This window comes from Salmo trutta, chromosome 12, assembly GCF_901001165.1.
Source record: "Salmo trutta chromosome 12, fSalTru1.1, whole genome shotgun sequence".
In the NCBI taxonomy this organism is placed as follows: Eukaryota; Metazoa; Chordata; class Actinopteri; order Salmoniformes; family Salmonidae; genus Salmo; species Salmo trutta.
In genome coordinates this window covers 86,982,378-87,004,529 of record NC_042968.1, presented here as the reverse complement: position 1 = coordinate 87,004,529, position 22,152 = coordinate 86,982,378, and the positions used below count along the sequence as shown (strand labels likewise).

Genomic DNA, 22,152 nt, shown 5'->3' with positions numbered 1-22,152 from the left:
TTTGCAGAATATCAGTCTGTCCCTGATGTTTTTCCTGGAGAGAAGTGGCTTCTTTGCTGCCCTTCTTGACACCAGGCCATCCTCCAAAAGTCTTCGCCTCACTGTGCGTGCAGATGCACTCACACCTGCCAGCTGCCATTCCTGAGCAAGCTCTGTACTGGTGGTGCCCCGATCCCGCAGCGGAATCAATTTTAGGAGATGGTCCTGGCGCTTGCTGGACTTTCTTGGGCGCCCTGAAGCCTTCTTCACAACAATTGAACCGCTCTCCTTGAAGTTCATGATGATCCGATAAATGGCTCATTTAGGTGCAATCTTACTGGCAGCAATATCCTTGCCTGTGAAGCCCTTTTTGTGCAAAGCAATGATGACGGCACGTGTTTCCTTGCAGGTAACCATGGATGACAGAGGAAGAACAATGATTCCAAGCACCACCCTCCTTTTGAAGCTTCCAGTCTGTTTTTCAAACTCAATCAGCATGACAGAGTGATCTCCAGCCTTGTCCTCGTCAACACTCACACCTGTGTTAACGAGAGAATCACTGACATGATGTCAGCTTGTCCTTTTGTGGGAGGGCTGAAATGCAGTGGAAAAGTTTTTTGGGGGATTCAGTTCATTTGCATGGCAAAGAAGGACTTTGCAATTAATTGCAATTCATCTGATCACTCTTCATAACATTCTGGAGTATATGCAAATTGCCATCATACAAACTGATGCAGCAGACTTTGTGAAAATTAATATTTGTGTCATTCTCAAAACTTTTGGCCACGACTGTAGACTTGCGCTGGCAAACATATCCATTACATTTGCTACCTAATGTGAGGTAAACTCAACTGAGGAGTAATAGAGAATGGAGACTTTTAACTTGAAAATGTGCAGCATACCTCTTTCCGGTTTCCCTGACTACCTTTTTTTTATACTGTGTTACGCTTGTTCGTGCAGCACTCATCACAGGCCAAAACTCTGAAAAGTATTAGTGTACATCATAATTGCAACACAAGATTTGTTCAAGCCTAAAATGTTGGTCCTTAATCGAAACATGGTGTGTGTATGTTCACAGCAGAAATTTCAGATCTACGTTTCATGTTTCACTCATGGCTTTTCTTATGATCTTAACGATATGTACGTTCAACCTTTTGGCAGGTATCTCGCTTCATATAATAAATAGGTCGTGTCTAGACTTGAAGCTCTAACCACTAGGCTACCTGCCGCCCCAAATCATAATAAACGCAAAGTAGACCACCATTAATCAAATAAGAACTGTTTTATAATGATGACCCTGTTTTAGATGATGACACTTAGCTATATAGCTAGCTAACTATATAGCTACTGAAACAGATTGTCGTTTTGCTATGTTTTTGGGGAAGAACATTGTTTGCATCCATGATCTAGCTAGCTTTTTTTATGACCAGGGCTGTAGGTGCGCCAGAACTTTACCAGCATCATAGCATACGTATCGATGAATCGTTGTGACATATGAAATACGAGTGATAGTGTAATCCAGTGGTTCCCAAACTTTTTATAGTCCCGTACCCCTTCAAACATTCAACCTCCAGCTGCGTACCCCCTTTAGCACCAGGGTCAGCGCACTTTCAAATGTAGTTTTTTTTTGCCATCATTGTAAGCCTCCCACACACACACTATACGATACATTTATTAAACATAAGAATGAGTGTGAGTTTGTCACAACGTGGGAAGTGACAAAGAGCTCTTATAGGACCAGGGCACAAATAATAATAGAATTATAATCAATAATTTTGCTCTTTATTTAACCATCTTACATATAAAACCATATTTGTTAATCAAAAATGGTGAAAAACTCACCACAGGTTAATGAGAAGGGTGTGCTTGAAAGGATGCACATAACTCTGCAATGTTGGGTTGTATTGGAGAGAGTCTCAGTCTGTCTTAAATCATTTTCCACACACTGTCTGTGTGGAAAATATGTATTTAGTTTTCATGCTAGTGAGGGCCGAGAAGCCACTCTCACATAGGTACGTGGTTGTGTAACCGATGTGAAATGGCTAGTTAGTTAGCGGTGGTGCGCGCTAATAGCGTTTCAATCGGTGACGTCACTCGCTCTGAGACTTGAAGTAGGGTTTCTCCTTGCGTTGCAAGGGCCGCGGCTTTTGTGGCGCGATGGGTAACGTTGCTTCGTGGGGTGTCAGTTGTTGATGTGTGCAAGGGTCCCTGGTTCGAGCCCGGGTTGGGGCGAAGAGAGGGACGGAACCTACACTGTTACAGTTGCAAAGGGCATCAGTGTCTTAACAGTGCGATTTGCCAAGGCAGGATACTCTGAGCGCAGCCCAATCCAGAAATCTGGCAGTGGCTTCTGATTCAATTACATTTTCACAGAACCGGTTGTTGCAATTTCGATGAGGCGCTCTTGTTCAGATATAGGAAAGTGGACTGGATGCAGGGCATGAAAGGGATAACGAATCCAGTTGTTCGTGTCGTCCGTTTCGGGAAAGTACCTGCGTAATTGCGCACCCAGTTCACTCAGGTGCTTCGTTATATCACATTTGACATTGTCCGTAAACGTGAGTTCATTTGCACACAAAAAAATCATACAATGATGGAAAGACCTGTGTGTTGTCTTTGTTAATGCAGACAGAGAAGAGCTCCAACTTCTTAATCATAGCCTCAACTTTGTCCCGCATTGAATATAGTTGCTGAGAGTCCCTGTAATCCTAGAATCAGATCCTTCAGGCGAGAAAAAAACATCACCCAGATTGGCAGGTCGTGTGAGAAACTCGTCACCATGCAAGCGGTCAGACAAGTGAACCGAGGCTACTCAGGTGAGAAAAAAAACTCACCCAAATGTATAGCCCCGTAAAATATAAATGTACTGTTTGAAAATGTGAAGAAAAAATAACTAACTATATATATTTTTGATGTGAATCACATTTTATTTGGCGTACCTTCGACAGCATTGCACCCCAGTTTGGGAATACCTGTAAATAAATCAATGTGTAATAACTAGGTTGAATAACTACGTAAAAAATGATGAACACGTTAAATTATTATGTAACATGCAGTCTTATTCATTTCCTGATTGGTCAACAAGCTTATTTGACACGTCAAATAGTGTTATTTGAAGTGTATCTTTTTTTGACACGCAAAGACTAACGGCGGTAACCGGATTGCGTCCAGACTGTGGGGAAATGCATACACAATGCATCCCTGACCATCTCCTGAAGTTGTCAGCCAGATCTTTTTTTTTTTTTTTTTAACCTTTATTTAACTATGCAAGTCAGTTAAGAACAAATTCTTATTTACAATGACGGCCTACAGATCTGAAAACAGTCAGACCACAAAGCGACTTTTGTGCGTCTAAACCCGTCTTTCAGTGCAATCTTCGTATTTTGATAGCAGAAGTCGCATGTATGTGTCAAGTGTAGACACCACGTGACAGGGTATGACTATGCACATGTATTTGTGTAAATAAAACCTATCTAATATGCGCATTGTTAGGGCTGCGTCAATTCAATTCTGGTATCAGAACAAAATTTAACACTAGGCTACTGAATATATTTTCAGCTGTTTATTAATAGAATTAGTCAAGCAGAATAAATGGTAAATGCAATCTTCGCATATACGGGATCACTGTAACACCTCGCAGGGCAAACAGAGAACTGAAATGACATCATAAGTTCTTCCTTAAATACTTCTTGACAGACGTAGTTCCCTCTCCCTGAGGGCCTGTCATAGTAGAGGCTTGGGTGTGGTTTAGACTTACTCCAGCCTATCGTTGGCGTGCAGGCTGGTCCCAGCCTCTAGACGCATCTTTGTTGCCAACCATAGTTGTCTTCTAGCTTATCTTCATGTGTGTACCCGAGAGTCAGACACCCAAGGACAGTGCCTGTTCTTGTGCCACAGTTAGGACAGTTTCTGCTTTTGTGCTACAGCCATCTTCCATTCTACCAGCCCCTCCCGTACACCTGTCCCTGAGCGGCCCCACAACCAGGCATTGTGTGTGTGTGTCACGAGTCTACTCAGCCTACACTCCTACTAGCCAGCAACCCTCCAGTTAGTCATGTCTATTATATGTTGCTCAATCTATGTTAATACAATATAAACCTCTTAGTGCATTACAGTCCGTTCATACTTAGGCCTACATCTACTGTAAATGGCAATGCATCACATCTAATAAGTGAAATAAAACCCAACAGCATATTTGGACTTAAGCGGATTTCCCACTCTTAAAGGGCCACAATAGTAGCAATGACGACCCTGGAGGGTGTAAACTCTGTGCATTTGGAAATGAGAAGGGCTCCTGAATAGAATGGACCCCCCCCCCCCCCTTTTACTGCGACACAGCATACAGACAATTATGTAAGGTGCAATATGTGTGTCCAATATGAAGAAAAAAAACGATTGGATTTAAGCTGATGGGCCCCTCTTTAAGGGCTGCAAAATGAGCAGTGATGCTCCTCAGGGTGTACACTTTGTGGATTTGGAAAGTAGAAGTGCTCCTGACTAGAATGGAACTCTTTTTTACTTTGACACATGTTCAGGCTGTATGCTGCAATGAATAATATAAGTACCCACACTAAAAACATTGTTGACCACTTAATATACACTATCTTATAGAAATACTTTAAATTATTATTTGTATGATAAGTTGTATAACATTTCGATAACTGTGTACATTATCCACCATTTCCTCCATCATTATTAATTGACAAAGTATACAGGACAGAACTCTTATTCTGAAGGATTCCAAAAATCCATGACCCGGAAGTACTTAGTTATTATTGCGTTTTTCACAGCAATAATGGCGCTCAGTCGCATGTTTTCATCAGAAAGTGTGGGTCTAATAGGAATATGTAGTTTGAGCGTCTGAAATGTTTATTTGTACGTAAAATGTCCAAACTACAGGTGTTGAGTGTGTTTATTACCGAGCGGCTAACAGCAGCGGCTGTGGATATATTTGGTTCGGCGGAGAAGACGTTAGCAGAGTACCAGGAGCGGCTGACAACAGCGGCGGTGGAGATATGTGTTGTGGTAGAAAAGACGGTAGCAGAGGTTCAGGGAGAGAACGACCGTCTACGGGGGCTTCTTCTGGATCATTTCGGAGCAGGTTTGTAGCGACCAGTTACACCAAGTTATCGGATAACAACATATTGTGTTTGCTGAATCACTAGCCGTGGACGTATCGTATTCACTGCTAGGTTCAGGTAACTTAAGCTGTTTTGACTTTAAAGTTTAGCAGCTAACGATAATTATCTAGCCTGGCTGACGCGACTCACGTGAGATCCTATAGGCCTTTCTCTGCCGCGGTAATGGCAGCGACTCTACTACCGGCTCAGATAGAACAAGGAGTTAGCTAGTGGTAGAAATGGGTATCAAAGGTCATTCTCCGGTAAAATGTTTTACTTAAGTCTTCTAAACGAATATAAATCTGTTTTTACGACCTTCTTTCTATCGTCTACACTTGATGCTAAGTAGCTAATGTTTGCAAAACTAACTAACGTTAGCTAAATATTATAGCTAAAAAAGCTTAGCTTGCTGGCAAAGAGCTTGCTAAGGCTAGGTGTATATAACGTATATACAATCAAATAAATATTTTATTTCAAAACTTCTAACTGTTAACATAATGTATTATACAGTATAAATACAAAAGTATGTTGACACCTTTATTTCAACTACACCCGTTGCTGACAGGTGTAACGTTATAAAGTCGACCACACAGCCATGCAATCTCCGTAGACAAACATTGGCAGTAGAATGGCCCGTACTGAAGAGCAGGGTGGGTATAATTTGTGGAACGTTCCAACAGGAATCTGTTTCAAAAACTTCATAAAGTTCAAGGTTGCCAACAAACCCTACCCTGTATCATATTCTGCCGCTATATAACTTTGTATGCGTTGTTTGTTGGCCACCTTGTTATTTACAACGTTTTTGGAACAGATTCCTGTTGGAACGTTCCACAAATTATACCCACCCGAAGAGCACAGTGACTTTAAACGTGGCATCGTCATAGGATGCCACCTTTCCAACAAGTCAGTTACATCTCTGCCCTGCTAGAGCTGCCCTGGTCAATTGTAAATGATGTTATTGTGAAGTGTAAATGTGCCAGAAGAACACTACCTGCCCCAATGCATAGTGCCAACTGTACATTTCGGTGGAGGCAGAGTAAAAGTCTGGGGCTGTTCTTCATGGTTCGGGCAGGGCCCTTAGTTCCAGTGAAGGGGAATCTTAACGCTACAGCATACAATGACATTCTAGACGATTCTGTGCTTCCAACTTTGTGGCAACAGTTTGGGGAAGGCCCTTTCCTGTTTCAGCATGACAATACCCCTGTGCACAGAGCGAGGTCTTTATAGAAATGGTATGTCGATCAGTGTGGAAGAACCGGATTAGTCTGCACAGAGCCCTAACCTCAACACCATTAAATACCTTAGGGATGAATTGGAACGCCAACTGCGAGCCAGTTCTAATCGCCCAACATCAGTGCCCGACCTCACTAATCCTCTTGTGGCTGAATGGAAGCAAGTCCCCGCTGCAATGTTCCAACATCTAGTGGAAAGCCTTCCCAGAAGAGTGTAGGCTGTTATAGCAGCAGAACCAACTCCATATTAATGCCCATGATTTTGGAATGAGATGTTCAACGAGCAGGTGTCCACATACTTTTGGTCATGTAAAGTAGGTATGATATTAGAGTGTTAGGGGTCAACATTGAAACTGTGGTTCTGGTGTTATACTTTGTATTTCATGTTATAGAGAAGCTTCTCAGGAACACGCAGGACTTTTTCATGAGGTTAGGATTTACCATTGAGCCCCACAGTGGACGTGTATTAAAACTTAGCAGTCAAACACGGATGTGGTTCCAATCGTTTTTCCACTATTCATTTAATCCTACTTGGAATTTAGAAACACTTCAAATAAAGGCTGTGTTTTGTGTAGGCTTACACTATTTAAATTCATTGTGTCAGAATGCACAGGTGAAAAACGTTAGCAAGAACAGTACACCACAACACTGAGTCGAGATGTTATCCAATCAGGAAAATAACAAATGAAGGAAGCAGCGTAGGGAAAATACATAATTACAGTAATTTTAAGATGGGGTGGTCATATTATTAACAAAACTTTATTCAACATTGAAAGTTTGTTACATTTTAAACCAATTTAAGAAATTACCATGCAACTTTTATGCTAATTAGTACATTCGGAATGTAAACAAATCCAGTATGTTAAAGCCATTGATTAAAAGGAAGTTGGTCATATATACATACACCGACACTCACCAATACACCGACACTCACCAATACACCGACACTCACCAATACACCGACACTCACCAATAAGGCCGGCTGTATTGACTGATTTTCTTTGAACGATTCATGATCATTTTTGACTGGAAAAATGATTCACTTCACCATTGCGTTTAATTCAGATTCAGTTAAATCGCGGTGAATCGAATAATGAAACTGATTTCATGAAGCTCCCGACAAACAGTTCTTGTGCTGACGTTGCTACCATTTAGAATTCCGTCTCTCATTATTTACCAGATCGTGTTGTTATTTTGTCTTTTCACAAACACAACTTTCAGGAATAGAAGCCTTTTACTGGCGTTCTAGATTCATTTGAAAGTTGATCATGAAAGATCTGTTTTAGACAAACAAGTCGCATTCAAACAAAAAGCGAAATTACCCTCATTCCCTCTCCTCTGATGACATCAGTAGGGAGGATGTGAGCTCTGCGCTGGCCTGCTGTTGAACACTGAGTATGACTGTTTGCTTAGCTCTCCCGAGAAGACTGCCCAGTGATGTCTTCTATGGTGAACGTGCGCTCACGATCTCAGTTGAAATTGTCTGTAATCACCATTGAAAGGGTCTTGTATCACACTGTAGGCCTACAACATTTGGTTCCAAATCACCAATCAAAGTTATCGGTACCACATGTAACCATATGATTGGTTCGTATTGATGTACTTATTTACACACAGGGAAATAAAATCTTGGTAAAATGATTTTCACATTGTAGTCTAATGATTTGATCTTAATCAGTGGTTTGTGGAGGACCCAGGCTGAATTGCTAGGCAACGCAACGACCCCCTGCCCCGGTTAAAAATAAATAGACCATACGATGTTCGGACAGGTCGATGGGACGATGTGTCATTCCAGACATCGATGTGTCATTCCAGACATCGTCTCAATTACCGTGAGAACGGCAGTTATTTGCTTGACAATCACCGGCTGACAATTTGATGATGCCCTAAGCACGGCATAGAGAATTCAGAATGTGAAGTATTTTGAATTGTTATTTAGTATTTTTACTTCTCTCCTTCTCTGCAGACCCCAAGCAGGTAACTCTCCCGGAAGAGGAGGTTCCCCCTAAGCAGCAGCAGCACTGTGAGCAGGAGTTGAGCCCCAGTCTGAGCCAGGAGGACCCAGAGCCCACACAGATTACAGAGGAACAAGAGGAACTCAGGACCAGTCAGGAGGAAGAGCAGCTTCTAAGACTTAGGTCTGCTACCACAGAGGTCATACAGTTGATATTTATTCCTCCCTGTGTGGAAAGTGACTGTGATCAGGACAGCAAAAGGGACTCTCAACCCATCAACACAACTGAACAGACCCAATCAGAATCAGATGAAGAGCACTACAGTATCAGAGTATCAGAACCAACCAGTGACTCTCAGCCCCTCTCTGTACTACATCCAGACTGTTCTGCAGCTCCAAGTGAAATCATTGTTAGTATTGATGAGGAGGAGAGTGAAGAACTACCGTCAGGGTCAAAGAGAACCCGGGACAAGAAAGGACAAAGCTCTCAAGTCTGCACTGAGGCCAAGATAACCAATGAGCAGAACGCACCATTGAAGTGTCACACAAGCAAGAGGCGATACAAGTGTCCTGTGTGCAGTAAACTGTTTAAGGCACCAATCAGTTTAAAAGTACATCAGAGAATTCACAAAGCAGAGAAACGACACAGATGTCCTTTCTGTTGTGAAGGCTTTAAATCACTAAATGGTCTACAACGACACAAAAAAGTTCACACAGGGGAGAAAGAAGGACCACAGCAGTGTTCTTTGTGCAATGAATCCTTTCTTTGCACAGCTTCTTTAAAAGATCATCAGCGAATTCACACAGGTGAAAAAACATATATGTGCAAAGAATGTGGCAAATCCTTCAGTGTCAAGACCGACTTCAACAAACATATGAGCACTACTCACCCAGATGCAAAACCGTACAACTGTCCCGTGTGCAATGAATGTTTCAACACACCAGGCTCTCTAAAAATACATGGGAAAACTCATGGAGTGAATCCATGTATCTGTCCTGTGTGTAATAAATGCTTTAAGAGACCACGCTACCTAAAGGAACACCAACAAAAGTTTCATGGTAGTGAGAAACCATACACATGTGCAGTGTGCAGTAAAAGCTTTTATAATGTAAGCCATTATAAAGTACATCAGAGAAATCACACAGGGGAGAAACCCTTCAAGTGTCCTGTGTGCATTAAAAGCTTTACTAGCTCAGGCCTGTTAAAAATACATCAGGTAATTCATACAGGTGAGAAACCACATAAGTGCAAAGAATGTGACAAATGCTTCTACCGCAAGGGACATCTGGTCAAGCATATGAGGACTCACACAGGGGAGAAACCATATGGTTGCCGTGAATGTGAGAAATGCTTCACTCAAAGGTCATCATTAAAAGACCATATGAGGATTCACACAGGGGAGAAACCGTTTTGTTGCACTGAATGTGAGAAACGCTTCACTCAAAGGGCAACATTAAAAGTGCATATGAAGATTCACACAGGGGAGAAACCATTTAAGTGTAAAGAGTGTGACAAATCTTTCAGTCAAAAACATGAACTGAGAAAGCATATGAGAATTCACACAGGGGAGAAATCATACAAGTGCACTCTTTGTGAAAAATGCTTTAAATCGTTGGGTGGTCTAAAACAACACCAGCTGAATCACTCTGGAAAGAAACCATCATATCTCTGCAGCGATTGTGGCAAAAGCTTCCGAACGATGAGTTACTTGAGGGTTCATATGAAGACTCATACAGAGACTGAATCAGGGAGTCGGACAGAGAGCGAACCGGGGAGTCGGACAGAGAGCGAACCGGGGAGTCGGACAGAGAGCGAACCGGGGAGTCGGACAGAGAGCGAACCAAGAAGTCGGACAGAGAGAGAATTGGGGAGTCACAAAAAGAGAAGACTGCATATGTGTCCTGTATGTGGAAAAGGCTTTGCATATCCAAATGTTCTAAAAATCCACCAGCGAATTCACACTGGGGAGAAACCACATCAATGTCATGTTTGCAACAAAAGATTCATTCAGAAATGTGATTTGACTAGACATATGAGGACACACACAGGGGAGAAACGAAGAGAAAATCAATCAGAGAAACAGTTGTATCTTTGCAGTGATTGTGGCAAGTGCTTCCGGGAGAAACGTTATCTGAGAAAGCATATGAGGATTCACACAGAGAGAGATCCGGGAACTAAAACAGAGCGAGAGCTGCATAAGTGTCCTGTTTGTGGAAAAGGCTGTACATCACTGAGTTATCTCAAAGACCACCAGGGAATTCACACTGGAGAGAAATCTTATCTGTGCACTGTTTGTGGCAAAAGCTTCACTTGGAAGGGAGTCCTTAGAGAACACATGAAGACTCACACAGGGGAGAAATCTCATCAGTGCCATGTCTGCAGCAAAAGGTTCATTTATAGCAGAAAACTGTCACTTCATATGATGACTCACACAGGGGAGAAGCCATTTAAGTGTTCTGTATGTGGGAAAGGTTTTACATCATCGGGTGATCTGACACGCCACAAGCGAATTCACACTGGAGAGAAACCATATCGCTGCAACGATTGCAACAAATGCTTTAGTCAGATCAGTTCCCTTAAATCACACATGAAGAATATTCACTAAAGGGAACACAACAGTGTCCATTGTGTAAAATGTCCGTTTGAAGATGAAGGCTTATTCAAACTGACACCTGTAAGTGAACATACCCTCAGGTTTGATAATAACTTAATTAAACTGTACTGTAGGCCCTAACGTATGTGCTTTGTCACCTCTGGGTCTGCATGACAAATGGCCCAGGAAAACACTCAAGGGCCATTCAGCACTTCCTGACTATTGAAATGTGTGTTAGTGATGCTATTGCCTCCATGTTTGGTATCTCAGAAACTTCTGAAGAGAACTTTGATGTCATCTATATGGATGTATGATCTGTGGTAACTTGTATCTGGACATGGTGAACTTTAAACTACTGTATGTTAAGGGATTTTATTGTCCTTAGGAATTCTGCCTTATTTGGTTTCATCCCACACAAGCCGTTAGACTTGGATATTGGGCCTGGGTGATCAGGTTACTGTAACTTGTTAAGGTTGGATGGTTTGATTAAGTCACCTTGAAATGTAATAAAGGGAATGCCTTTTTTCTGTCTCTTCCTCCGGTCCTACGCTCTACAGAAAAGCTATATGAACATGTTTTTCTTGTAGGCTGCTCGGCCTGAGTAGGTCTGTTTTTGGTCATGCTTTGCCTTGTAACTGTAAGATCCCAGCCCCTCCAAAAAATGTTCTTCCACATACACCGGATAGGTGCAGTGAAATGTGTTGTTTTACAGGGTCAGCCATAGTAGTTAAGCACCCCTGGAGGAAATTAGGGTTAAGTGCCTTGCTCATGGGCAAAGACAAATTTTTCACCTTGTCGGCTCTGGTATTCAAACCAGCGACGTTTCAGTTACTGGCCCAACGCTCTAACCACTAGGCTACCTGCCGCCCTTGTCATATGCCTTGTCACGCTTGTTAATGCTTTATAACTTAAGCTTCATGCCTGTGAATCGTTAAATCTTTTACAATGTAGTTAAATCTATTTTCCTTTACAATTTTAATTCTCAGACATTTCTTGATAGCCTATTACTGTAAAAAATCTAAGTATATTCTCTATGGAATCAGATAATTCATTAACATTGTTGTTAAGTCTGTGAAGTCGTATCACTGGTCGCATGTGAGAGATATATTATATGATCAATATTATTTCACTACAGTCCAACGTTGTAGCAAACCTATATTATGGAATTGTTGTTACTTTGAAACCTTCAATAAATGTTTTTATCAGCTATTTTGTTTTATATATATTTCTGTTTAAGATGGTAACTTCTTTTGGAGTTGCAGGGTATTTATCTACCCCAGCACTAACATACTTCGGGCTGGGGGGGGGGTTATATTATGAAGAGTGCATGTACAGGTAAGATTGCTCGTAGAACACTGTGGCATGGTGTATCTGTGAGACCAGCTTCACTTCATGGAATGTAACCATCCCATCTTCACTGCCGCTCAGGACTCATGTTATAAATCACCAACATGTTTGTCTTATGAACTCGATTTCACAATGTGTCTGTGTTGTGTGAATTATAGTATCTCAATGTCGGCTCCTGTCATGTAGAATTAACTGTGTTTCGGTTTACAAATACGTGCTCCTGCACTCCCTCCTTCAGACACCCGTCTACATGTTCATTCATACTCAAACCCCAGAGTAAAACAACAGTTAAAAACAAACCCAGAGTAAAACAACAACAATTAAAAACAAAACCAGAGTAAAACCGTGACTGTTGGATCGTCTTCATTAAAAGGAGGTAGTTTCAACAGGCAGAAAATGAATGGCGGCAGACCATGGTACACTAACCCAGTGCTAATCTTTAAGCCTTTCCCGAGCTCTTACACTAACCTCACTAAAGCTATCCTAAACCTTAACCTAACCCTTTTCCCTAAACTTAACCTTAGCCTAACCAAGTTTGACCCCTAATGTTTTTTCGTTTCCCAGTTGATTTCCACTTTGTTCAAATATGTCAGGAAATGACCCTCTGGTCCACTCCCTGTCTGCTGAACTATGGGACAGTTTCCTGAACACAGATTAAGTCTTGGACTAGGAGAGTCTCTCTTGATCGTCCTCCTCTAGGACAAGGTTTAATCTGTCTGGGGAATGTACTGTCTTCTATTTCTTATTAATGACAAATACAAAGAGTACTGTGAGAAATTAATAAAAAGTTAAATTCCACAAATTGCACGAACACCGCTACAAGATATCAGTATACAGTGGAAAGAAAAAGTATGTGAACCTTTTGGAATTACCTGGACTTCTGCATAAATTGGTCATAAAATGTGATCTTCATTTAAGTCTCAACAAAAGACAAACACAGTCTGCTTAAACTAATAACACATACAATTATACGTTTTCATGTCTTAATTGAACACACCGTGTAAACATTCACAGTGCAGGGTGGGAAAAGTATGTGAACTCTTGGATTTAATAACTGGTTGACCCTCCTTTGGCAGCAATAAACTCAACCAAAAGTTTTCTGTAGTTGTGGATCAGACCTGCACAACGGTCAGGAGGAATTTTGGGCCATTCCTCTTTACAAAACTGTTTCAGTTCAGCAATATTCTTGGGATGTCTGGTGTGAACCGCTCTCTTGAGGTCATGCCACAGCATCTCAAACGGGTTGAGGTCAGGACTCTGACTGGGCCACTCCAGAAGGTGTATTTTCTTCTGTTGAAGCCATTCTGTTGTTGCTTTACTTCTGTGTTTTGGGTCGTTGTCCTATTGCATCACTCAACTTCTGTTGAGCTTCAATTGTCGGACAGAGCCTAACATTCTCCTGCAAAATGTCTTGATAAACTCGGGAATTCATTTTTCCGTTGACGTAGCAAGCTATTCAGGCCCTGAGGCAGCAAAGCAGACCCAAACCATGATGCTCCCTCCACCATACTTTACAGTTGGGATGAGGTTTTGATGTTGGTGTGCTGTGCCTTTTTTTTCTCCACACATAATGTTGTGTGTTCCTTCCAAACAACTCAACTGTAGTTTCATCTGTCCACAGAATATTTTGCCATTAGCGCTGTGGAACATCCAGATGCTCTTCTGCAAACTTCAGACATGTTTTTTTTGGACAGCAGTCGCTTCTTCTGTGGTGTCCTCCCATGAATACCATTCTGGTTTAGTGTTTACGTATCGTAGACTCGTCAACAGAGATGTTAGAATGTTGACACTAAGATTCTTCTTAACCTCATTGAGCACTGTGCTCTTGCAGTCATCTTTGCAGGACGGCCACTCTTAGGGAGAGTAGCAACAGTGTTGAACTTTCTCCATTTATAGACAATTTGTCTTACCGTGGACTGATGAACATCAAGCCTTTTTAGAGATACTTTTGTAACCCTTTCCAGCTTTATGCAAGTCAACAATTCTTAATATTGAGTCTTCTGAGATGTCTTTTGTCCAAGGCATGGTTCACATCAGGCTATGCTTATTGTGAATAGCAAACTCACATTTTGTGAGTATTTTTTTATCGGGCAGCTCTAACCAACATCTCCAATCTCGTCTCAATGATTGTATTCCAGGTTAGCTAACTCCTGATTCCAATTAGGTTTTGGAGAAGTCATTAGCCTAGGGGTTCACATACTTTTTTCCAACCTACACTGTGAATGTTGAAATTATCTATTCAATATAGACAACAAAAATACAATAATTTGTGTGTTATTAGTTTAAGCAGACTGTGTTTTGTCTGTGACTTAGATGAAGATCAGATTAAATTTTATGACCAATTTTATGCAGAAATCCAGATAATTCCAAAGGGTTCATGTACTTGCCACTGTACCTACACACATATATAAACATCTCGGAAAGAAGACTTTTATAGCGGTGTTTCTATTAGAGGTCGAACAATTATGATTTTTCACCGCCGATACCGATTATTGGAGGACCAAAAAAAGACGATACCGATTAATCGGCCGATTTTTTTATATATATATATATATATAATAATGACAATTACAACAATACTGAATGAACAATTAACACTTTTATTTTAACTTAATATAATACATCAATAAAATCAATTTAGTCTCAAATAAATAATGAAACATGTTCAATTTGGTTTAAATAATGCAAAAACAAAGTCTTGGTGAAGAAAGTAAGAGCTTTTTTACATGGCACATATTGCAAACGTTTAAGTTCTTTGCTCAGAACATGAGAACATATGAAAGCTGGTGGTTCCTTTTAACGTGAGTCCAATATTCCCAGGTAAGAAGTTTTAGGTTGTAGTTATTATAGGACTATTTATCTCTATACCATTTGTATTTCATATACCTTTGACTATTGGATGTTCTAATAGGTACTTTATTATTGCCAGCCTAATCTCAGGAGTTGATAGGCTTGAAGTCATAAACAGCGCAATGCTTGAAGCATTGCGAAGAGCGGCTGGCAAACGCAGTAAAGTGTTGTTTGAATGAATGCTTACGAGCCTGCTGCTGCCTACCTTCGCTCAGTCAGACTGCTCTATCAAATCATAGACTTAATTATAATATAATAACACACAGAAATACGAGCCTTAGGTCATTAATATGGTCAAATCCGGAAACTATCATTTCGAAAACAAAACGTTTATTCTTTCAGTGAAATACGGAACTGTTCCGTATTTTATCTAACGGGTGGCATCCATAAGTCTAAATATTGCTGTTACATTGTACAACCTTCAATGTTATGTCATAATTACGTACAATTCTGGCAAATTAGTTCGCAACGAGCCAGGCGGCCCAAACTGTTGCATATACCCTGACTCTGCATGCAATGAACGCAAGAGAAGTGACACAATTTCCCTAGTTTAATATTGCCTGCTAACATGAATTTCTTTTAACTAAATATGCAGGTTTAAAAATATATACTTCTGTGTATTGATTTTAAGAAAGGCATTGATGTTTATGGTTAGGTACAGTCGTGCAACGATTGTGCTTTTTTCGCAAATGCGCTTTTGTTAAATCATCCCCCGTTTGGCGAAGTTGGCTGTCTTTGTTAGGAAGAAATAGTCTTCACAGTTCGCAACGAGCCAGGCGGCCCAAACTGCTGCATATACCCTGACTCTGTTGCACAGAAAGCAAGAGAAGTGACACAATTCCCCTGGTTAAAAGAAATTCATGTTAGCAGGCAATATTAACTAAATATGCAGGTTTAAAAATATATACTTGTGTATTGATTTTAAGAAAGGCGTTGATGTTTATGGTTAGGTACACATTGGTGCAACGACAGTGGTTTTTTTCGTGAATGCGCTTGTTAAATCACCCGTTTGTCGAAGTAGGCTGTGATTCAATGATAAATTAACAGGCACCGCATCGATTATATGCAACGCAGGACAAGCTAGATAACTACACATGGTTGATGATATTACTAGTTTAACTAGTGATTATGTTAAGATTGATTGTTTTTTATAAGATACGTTTAATGCTAGCTAGCACCTTACCTTGGCTCCTTGGTGCACTCGCATAACAGGTAGTCACCCTGCCACGCAGTCTCCTCGTGGAGTGCAATGTAATCGGCCATGATCGGTGTCCAAAAATGCAGATTACCAATTGTTATGAAAACTTGAAATCACCCTAATTAATTGGTCATTCCGATTAATCGGTCGACATCTAGTTTCCATGATTGTTTGTAGTGTTATTGATATCACTGAACTGATTCAGAACGATGTTCCCTGTCCTCAGGTGAAATATTTGAACATGCGTGACAAAAAGCAGTCGATTGCGTACAGGTTCTAGTAACATGCTTAAAAAAACTACAGTGAGGGAAAAAGTATTTGATCCCCTGCTGATTTTGTATGTTTGCCCACTGACAAAGAAATGATCAGTCTATAATTTTAATGTTAGGTTTATTTGAACAGTGAGAGACAGAATAACAACAACAATATAGAGAAAAACGCATGTCAAAAATGTTAAAATTGATTTGCATTTAATGAGGGAAATAAGTATTTGACCCCCTCTCAATCAGAAAGATTTCTGGCTCCCAGATGTCTTTTATACAGGTAACAAGCTGAGATTAGGAGCACACTCTTAAAGGGAGTGCTCCTAAACGCAGCTTGTTACCTGTATAAAAGACACCTGTCCACAGAAGCAATCAATCAATCAGATTCCAAACTCTCCACCATGGCCAAGACCAAAGAGCTCTCCAAGGATGTCAGGGACAAGATTGTAGACCTACACAAGGCTGGAATGGGCTACAAGACCATCGGCAAGCAGCTTGGTGAGAAGGTGACAACATTTGGTGCGATTATTCGCAAATGGAAGAAACACAAAAGAACTGTCAATATCCCTCGGCCTGGGGCTCCATGCAAGATCTCACCTCATGGAGTTGCAATGATCATGAGAACGGTGAGGAATCAGCCCAGAACTACACGGGAGGATCTTGTCAATGATCTCAAGGCAGCTGGGACCATAGTCACCAAGAAAACAATTGGTAACACACTACGCCGTGAAGGACTGAAATCCTGCAGCGCCTGCAAGGTCCCCCTGCTGAAGAATACATATACATGCCCGTCTGAAGTTTGCCAATGAACATCTGAATGATTCAGAGGACAACTGGTGAAAGTGTTGTGGTCAGATGAGACCAAAATGGAGCTCTTTGGCATCAACTCAACTCGCCGTGTTTGGAGGAGGAGGAATGCTGCCTATGACCCCAAGAACACCATCTCCACCGTCAAACATGGAGGTGGAAACATTATGCTTTGGGGGTGTTTTTCTGCTAAGGGGACAGGACAACTTCACCGCATCATTTGACGGGGCCATGTACTGTCAAATCTTGGGTGAGAACCTCCTTCCCTCAGCCAGGGCATTGAAAATGGGTCGTGGATGGGTATTCCAGCATGACAATGACCCAAAACACACGGCCAAGGCAACAAAGGAGTGGCTCAAGAAGAAGCACGTTAAGGTCCTGGAGTGGCCTAGCCAGTCTCCAGACCTTAATCCCATAGAAAATCTATGGAGGGAGCTGAAGGTTCGAGTTGCCAAATGTCAGCCTCGAAACCTTAATGACTTGGAGAAGATCTGCAAAGAGGAGTGTGACAAAATCTCTCCTGAGATGTGTGCAAACCTGGTGGCCAACTACAAGAAACGTCTGACCTCTGTGATTGCCAACAAGGGTTTTGCCACCAAGTACTAAGTCATGTTTTGCAGAGGGGTCAAATACTTATTTCCCTCATTAAAATGCAAATCAATTTATAACATTTTTGACATGCGTTTTTGTGGATATTTTTGTTGTTATTGTGTCTCTCACTGTTCAAATTAACCTACCATTAAAATTATAGACTGATCATTTCTTTGTCAGTGGGCAAATGTACAAAACCAGCAGGGGATCAAATACTTTTTCCCCCCCACTGTAGTTGTCCCCCAGGCCTATGCCTTATCATCAAGCTGTCCCCCCAGGCCTATGCCTTATCATCAAGCTGTCCCCCCAGGCCTATGCCTTATCATCAAGCTGTCCCCCCCTAGGCCTATGCCTTATCATCAAGCTGTCCCCCCTAGGCCTATGCCTTATCATCAAGCGGTCCCCCCCAGGCCTATGCCTTGTCATCGAGCTGTCCCCCCCTAGGCCTATCCCTAATCAAACTGTCCCCCCTAGGCCTATCCCTTATCATCAAGCTGGCCCCCCCTAGGCCTATGCCTTATCAAGCTGTCCCCCCTAGGCCTATGCCTTATCATCAAGCTGTCCCCCCCCCCGTAGGCCTAGACCTTATCAAGCTGCTCCTTCCAGTAGGTGATGCTCCAGAACAGACAGACAGCCAATGTTCCCTAAAAATAATTTAGGCACTTGAGAACATTTCAGGTCTGCAGAGCACAAAACTTGAATGTTGTTAAAATTCTGTGCATATTCCAGCTCACGTTTACTGTGAACACTGAGGCTGTACCCACTTTTCGTTACAGTTTTAACAGAGGCCAAATAGGCTACTGTGGCTAATAGATCATAATGAAGGCCCCCATCAGACAAGATGACTAAAAGTGTTGTTTGATGCAACAAAAAAAAACACTTTACAAAATAAAATGCATTATAACAGAATCAGTCAAATTATGCTACCTGCTGGCTACTAAGCTTATTTAAGCCTGTCTCAAAATACAACACTGCCCCTTTAAGACAAAAAAAACTCTTAACCTAACTCGCTTTTCAAAGATGTTTAGAAATGTGCACTCTTGGCGGAAGCAATCACTCACTCTCCTATTGCTGACTACAAATGATCTATAACTGGGCTAATAAATCACTAACTAGCAAAGGATATGAACAAAATGTGCAGACGTGGCTACATGCAGCTCTCGCTTTGATCTCAAAACAAGTGCATCTACTCATGACTGCTCATGCTGTTAACACAGTCCAGTTCAAAGTGAATGGCACAGATCCATATATGGCAATGGTGTATTTGCATATAGACCTACTGCAGCTCTGATTGTTTATGTTGCACAGGTCTGTAGAGTACGGGCTGAGTCAAGTGTGTCAATGCAATAGAATCCTAGTTCGATGCGTTCTGCCTACAACAAAATCTCTTGCATAATTTTTGTTTCGTTATGTTGCATTGAAAGTGGCTAATATTGTGTTGATTCGATCACAATTGCCACATTAAAGGGAAACGTTGACAGTGTTAACAGAGAACTCTAGAACAGTGGTCACCAGCATTATCTACATTTTGAGTCAAAAATGTTTCAGGGCATGCAGGTTGAAATATCAAAATTAACTCCTAAACCAACTATATATACTGAACAAAAATATAAATGCAACACGTAAAGTGGTTTCATGAGAGCTGAAATAAAAGATCCCAGACACACAAAATGTATCTCCAATTTTGTGCACAAATTAGTGTACATCCATGTTAGTGAGCATTTCTCCTTTCTAGAAGGTCACACAAGACAATACCACAGATGTTTTGAGGGAGTGGCACGCTGACTGCAGGAATGTTCACCAGAGCTGTTGCCAGAGAATTTAATGATAATTTCTCTACAATAAGCCGCCTCCAACATCGTTTTAGAGAATTTGGCAGTACGTACAACCGGCCTCACAACAGCACACCACGTAACCACACCAGCCACCACATGCAGCTTCTTCACCTGTGGAATCGTCTAAGACAAGCCACCCGGACAGCTGATGAAACTGAGGAGTATTTCTGTCTGTAATAAAGCCCTTTTGTGGGGAAAAAATAATTCTTATTGGTTGGGTGGGCCCATGCCCTCCCAGGCCCTACCATGGGTGTGCCCCTGCCCAGTCATGTAAAGTCCATAGATTAGGGCCTAATGAATTTATTTCAATTGACTGATTTTCTTATATGAACTGTAACTCTGTAAAATTGTTGCGTTTTATATTTTTGTTCAGTATATTTCATGTGTTTTGCGATTGTGTAGGCTACTTGGTGCATGATTTCTCTTGTGCTACATAATTGATCACCTGTATACCTCCACTACTCTACTTATTAATCCAATTTTGTTGAATAGGAAATACATATTTCATATTCTATCCTCAAAAGTGACTACATCAAAGCAATTTATAACTTTTCTTTTTACTAGAAAGGTTACATTTTAATATTTCTGTCAGTATGAGTATTACTAGGTATTGTTTATGGCCCTCTCAAGATAAATAATTGCTTTTGGGTATGTCTAGGCAGAAATCTACATTTTGACATTACATTATAAAGGAATTTGTCCAAATACCTAGGATTTAAAATATATATATTATGGTGGGAACTGTATGCATAAAGTGCTTATATTTCTAAACAGTAAAACAGAGATATGTATGAAAATACCCCAAAATAAAGGGTGAAATTCATGTTGGAGTATAGAGCCAAATGTACAAATGTTTGACTCACTGTCCAAATTATTACGGGGGGGGGGGAGATGTGCGGTATGATAGCAAAGCTATGATACAGTAATGCACAGGAGGCTGCTGAGGGGAGGACGGCTCATAATAATGGTCGGAACGGAGCGAATGGAATGGCATCAAACACACAGAAACCACGTGTTTGATAACATTCCACCGATTCAGCTCCAGCCCTTACCACGAGCCCCTCCTCCCCAGTTAACGTGCCACCAACCTCCTGTGAAACACATGCTGCAGTACATTCTTCCTTAATTGGGAGATGTGACACAAAGCAGAATAACATACTCAACTCTGATATCGTCATACTAAAGTCATGGGTACAGGGTTGAAGAAATAAGAGAATCATTTATAAGTCTTAGATTTGAAGTTGGGGGGGAAAACAGCCACATCTTGCACCTGTTGCATGGCAGCAGTGACAGGTTTTGTTCCTGTATGCCTTAGCATTGAGCGATGAGCACCCTCCTGTGGCCACTAGTGTAATTACATTCGTGCTTGGAAGCAGCAGCAACAATGTGAGAGAGAGAGCAGAGCATTCGAGAGCAGGAGGGAGAACCATCATAAGCACTCTCCTCAGGGAGGGAGAAGCCCAGAGCTGGAGCGCAGGAAATGATGGAGGAGACCGGGGTTGCATCCCATATGGCACCTTATTCCCTATATAGTGCACTACTTTTGACCAGAACCCTTTGGGAATGGGATGCCATTTGAGGATGCGCACAGAGACAGGGGCAGACCAGGGAAACACTCCCTGTTTACCCACACAGCCCATGGTCCTGGTTTGTGATTATGGACCCTGGAAGTTTGTGGACACTAACTGACCAACTAAACTGTTTTGTGTGTGTGTGTGTGTGTGTGTGTGTGTGTGTGTGTGTGTGTGTGTGTGTGTGTGTGAGAGAGAGAGAGAGAGAGAGAGAGACACAGACAGAGAGAGAGAGAGCTATAGAGAGACTCACAGACAGAGAGAGAGAGAGCTATAGAGAGACTCACAGACAGACAGAGAGAGAGAGAGAGCTATAGAGAGACTCACAGACAGAGAGAGAGAGCTATAGAGAGACTCACAGACAGAGAGAGAGAGAGCTATAGAGAGACTCACAGACAGAGAGAGAGAGAGCTATAGAGAGACTCACAGACAGAGAGAGAGAGAGCTATAGAGAGAGACACAGACAGAGAGAGAGTGTTGTGCAGTGTTTCTCTCTGTCACTGCTCCAGCAGCATACTTCCCCAGCGCCTGGATACAGACCACACGGACAGGACCTGATTCCCATCGTCAGGACAATGGCCGCCCAGCAGCCAATCAGGGCTCTAGAAGACCTGTCCTGCAAGCTGATTGGCTGCCTGGCCTGAAGCCTGTTGTGAAATGCCCATCCTTAACCATTTCACTACCACACACATTTCACTGCCTCTTCTCAGCAAACCATCTTTGTCACAAATCTTATTTCCCTTCAGAGCCATATACATATGTAATTGTCTCCTTTTCCTTATGATGTGATATGTTATGCCTATGCCATGAA

At 41.6% G+C, this 22,152-nt stretch overlaps 1 protein-coding gene across 1 annotated transcript; it reads left to right on the top strand.

The window, feature by feature from the left end:
* Nucleotides 1–4,356: 4,356 nt before the first annotated feature.
* LOC115204587 (zinc finger protein 665) lies at nt 4,357–12,088 on the top strand. The gene is made up of 2 exons (XM_029770246.1): nt 4,357–5,080; nt 8,298–12,088. Exons 1-2 carry the CDS (start codon nt 4,864–4,866, stop codon nt 10,889–10,891), a joined length of 2,811 nt encoding a protein of 936 aa, XP_029626106.1. The 5' UTR covers nt 4,357–4,863; the 3' UTR covers nt 10,892–12,088.
* Nucleotides 12,089–22,152: the final 10,064 nt, after the last annotated feature.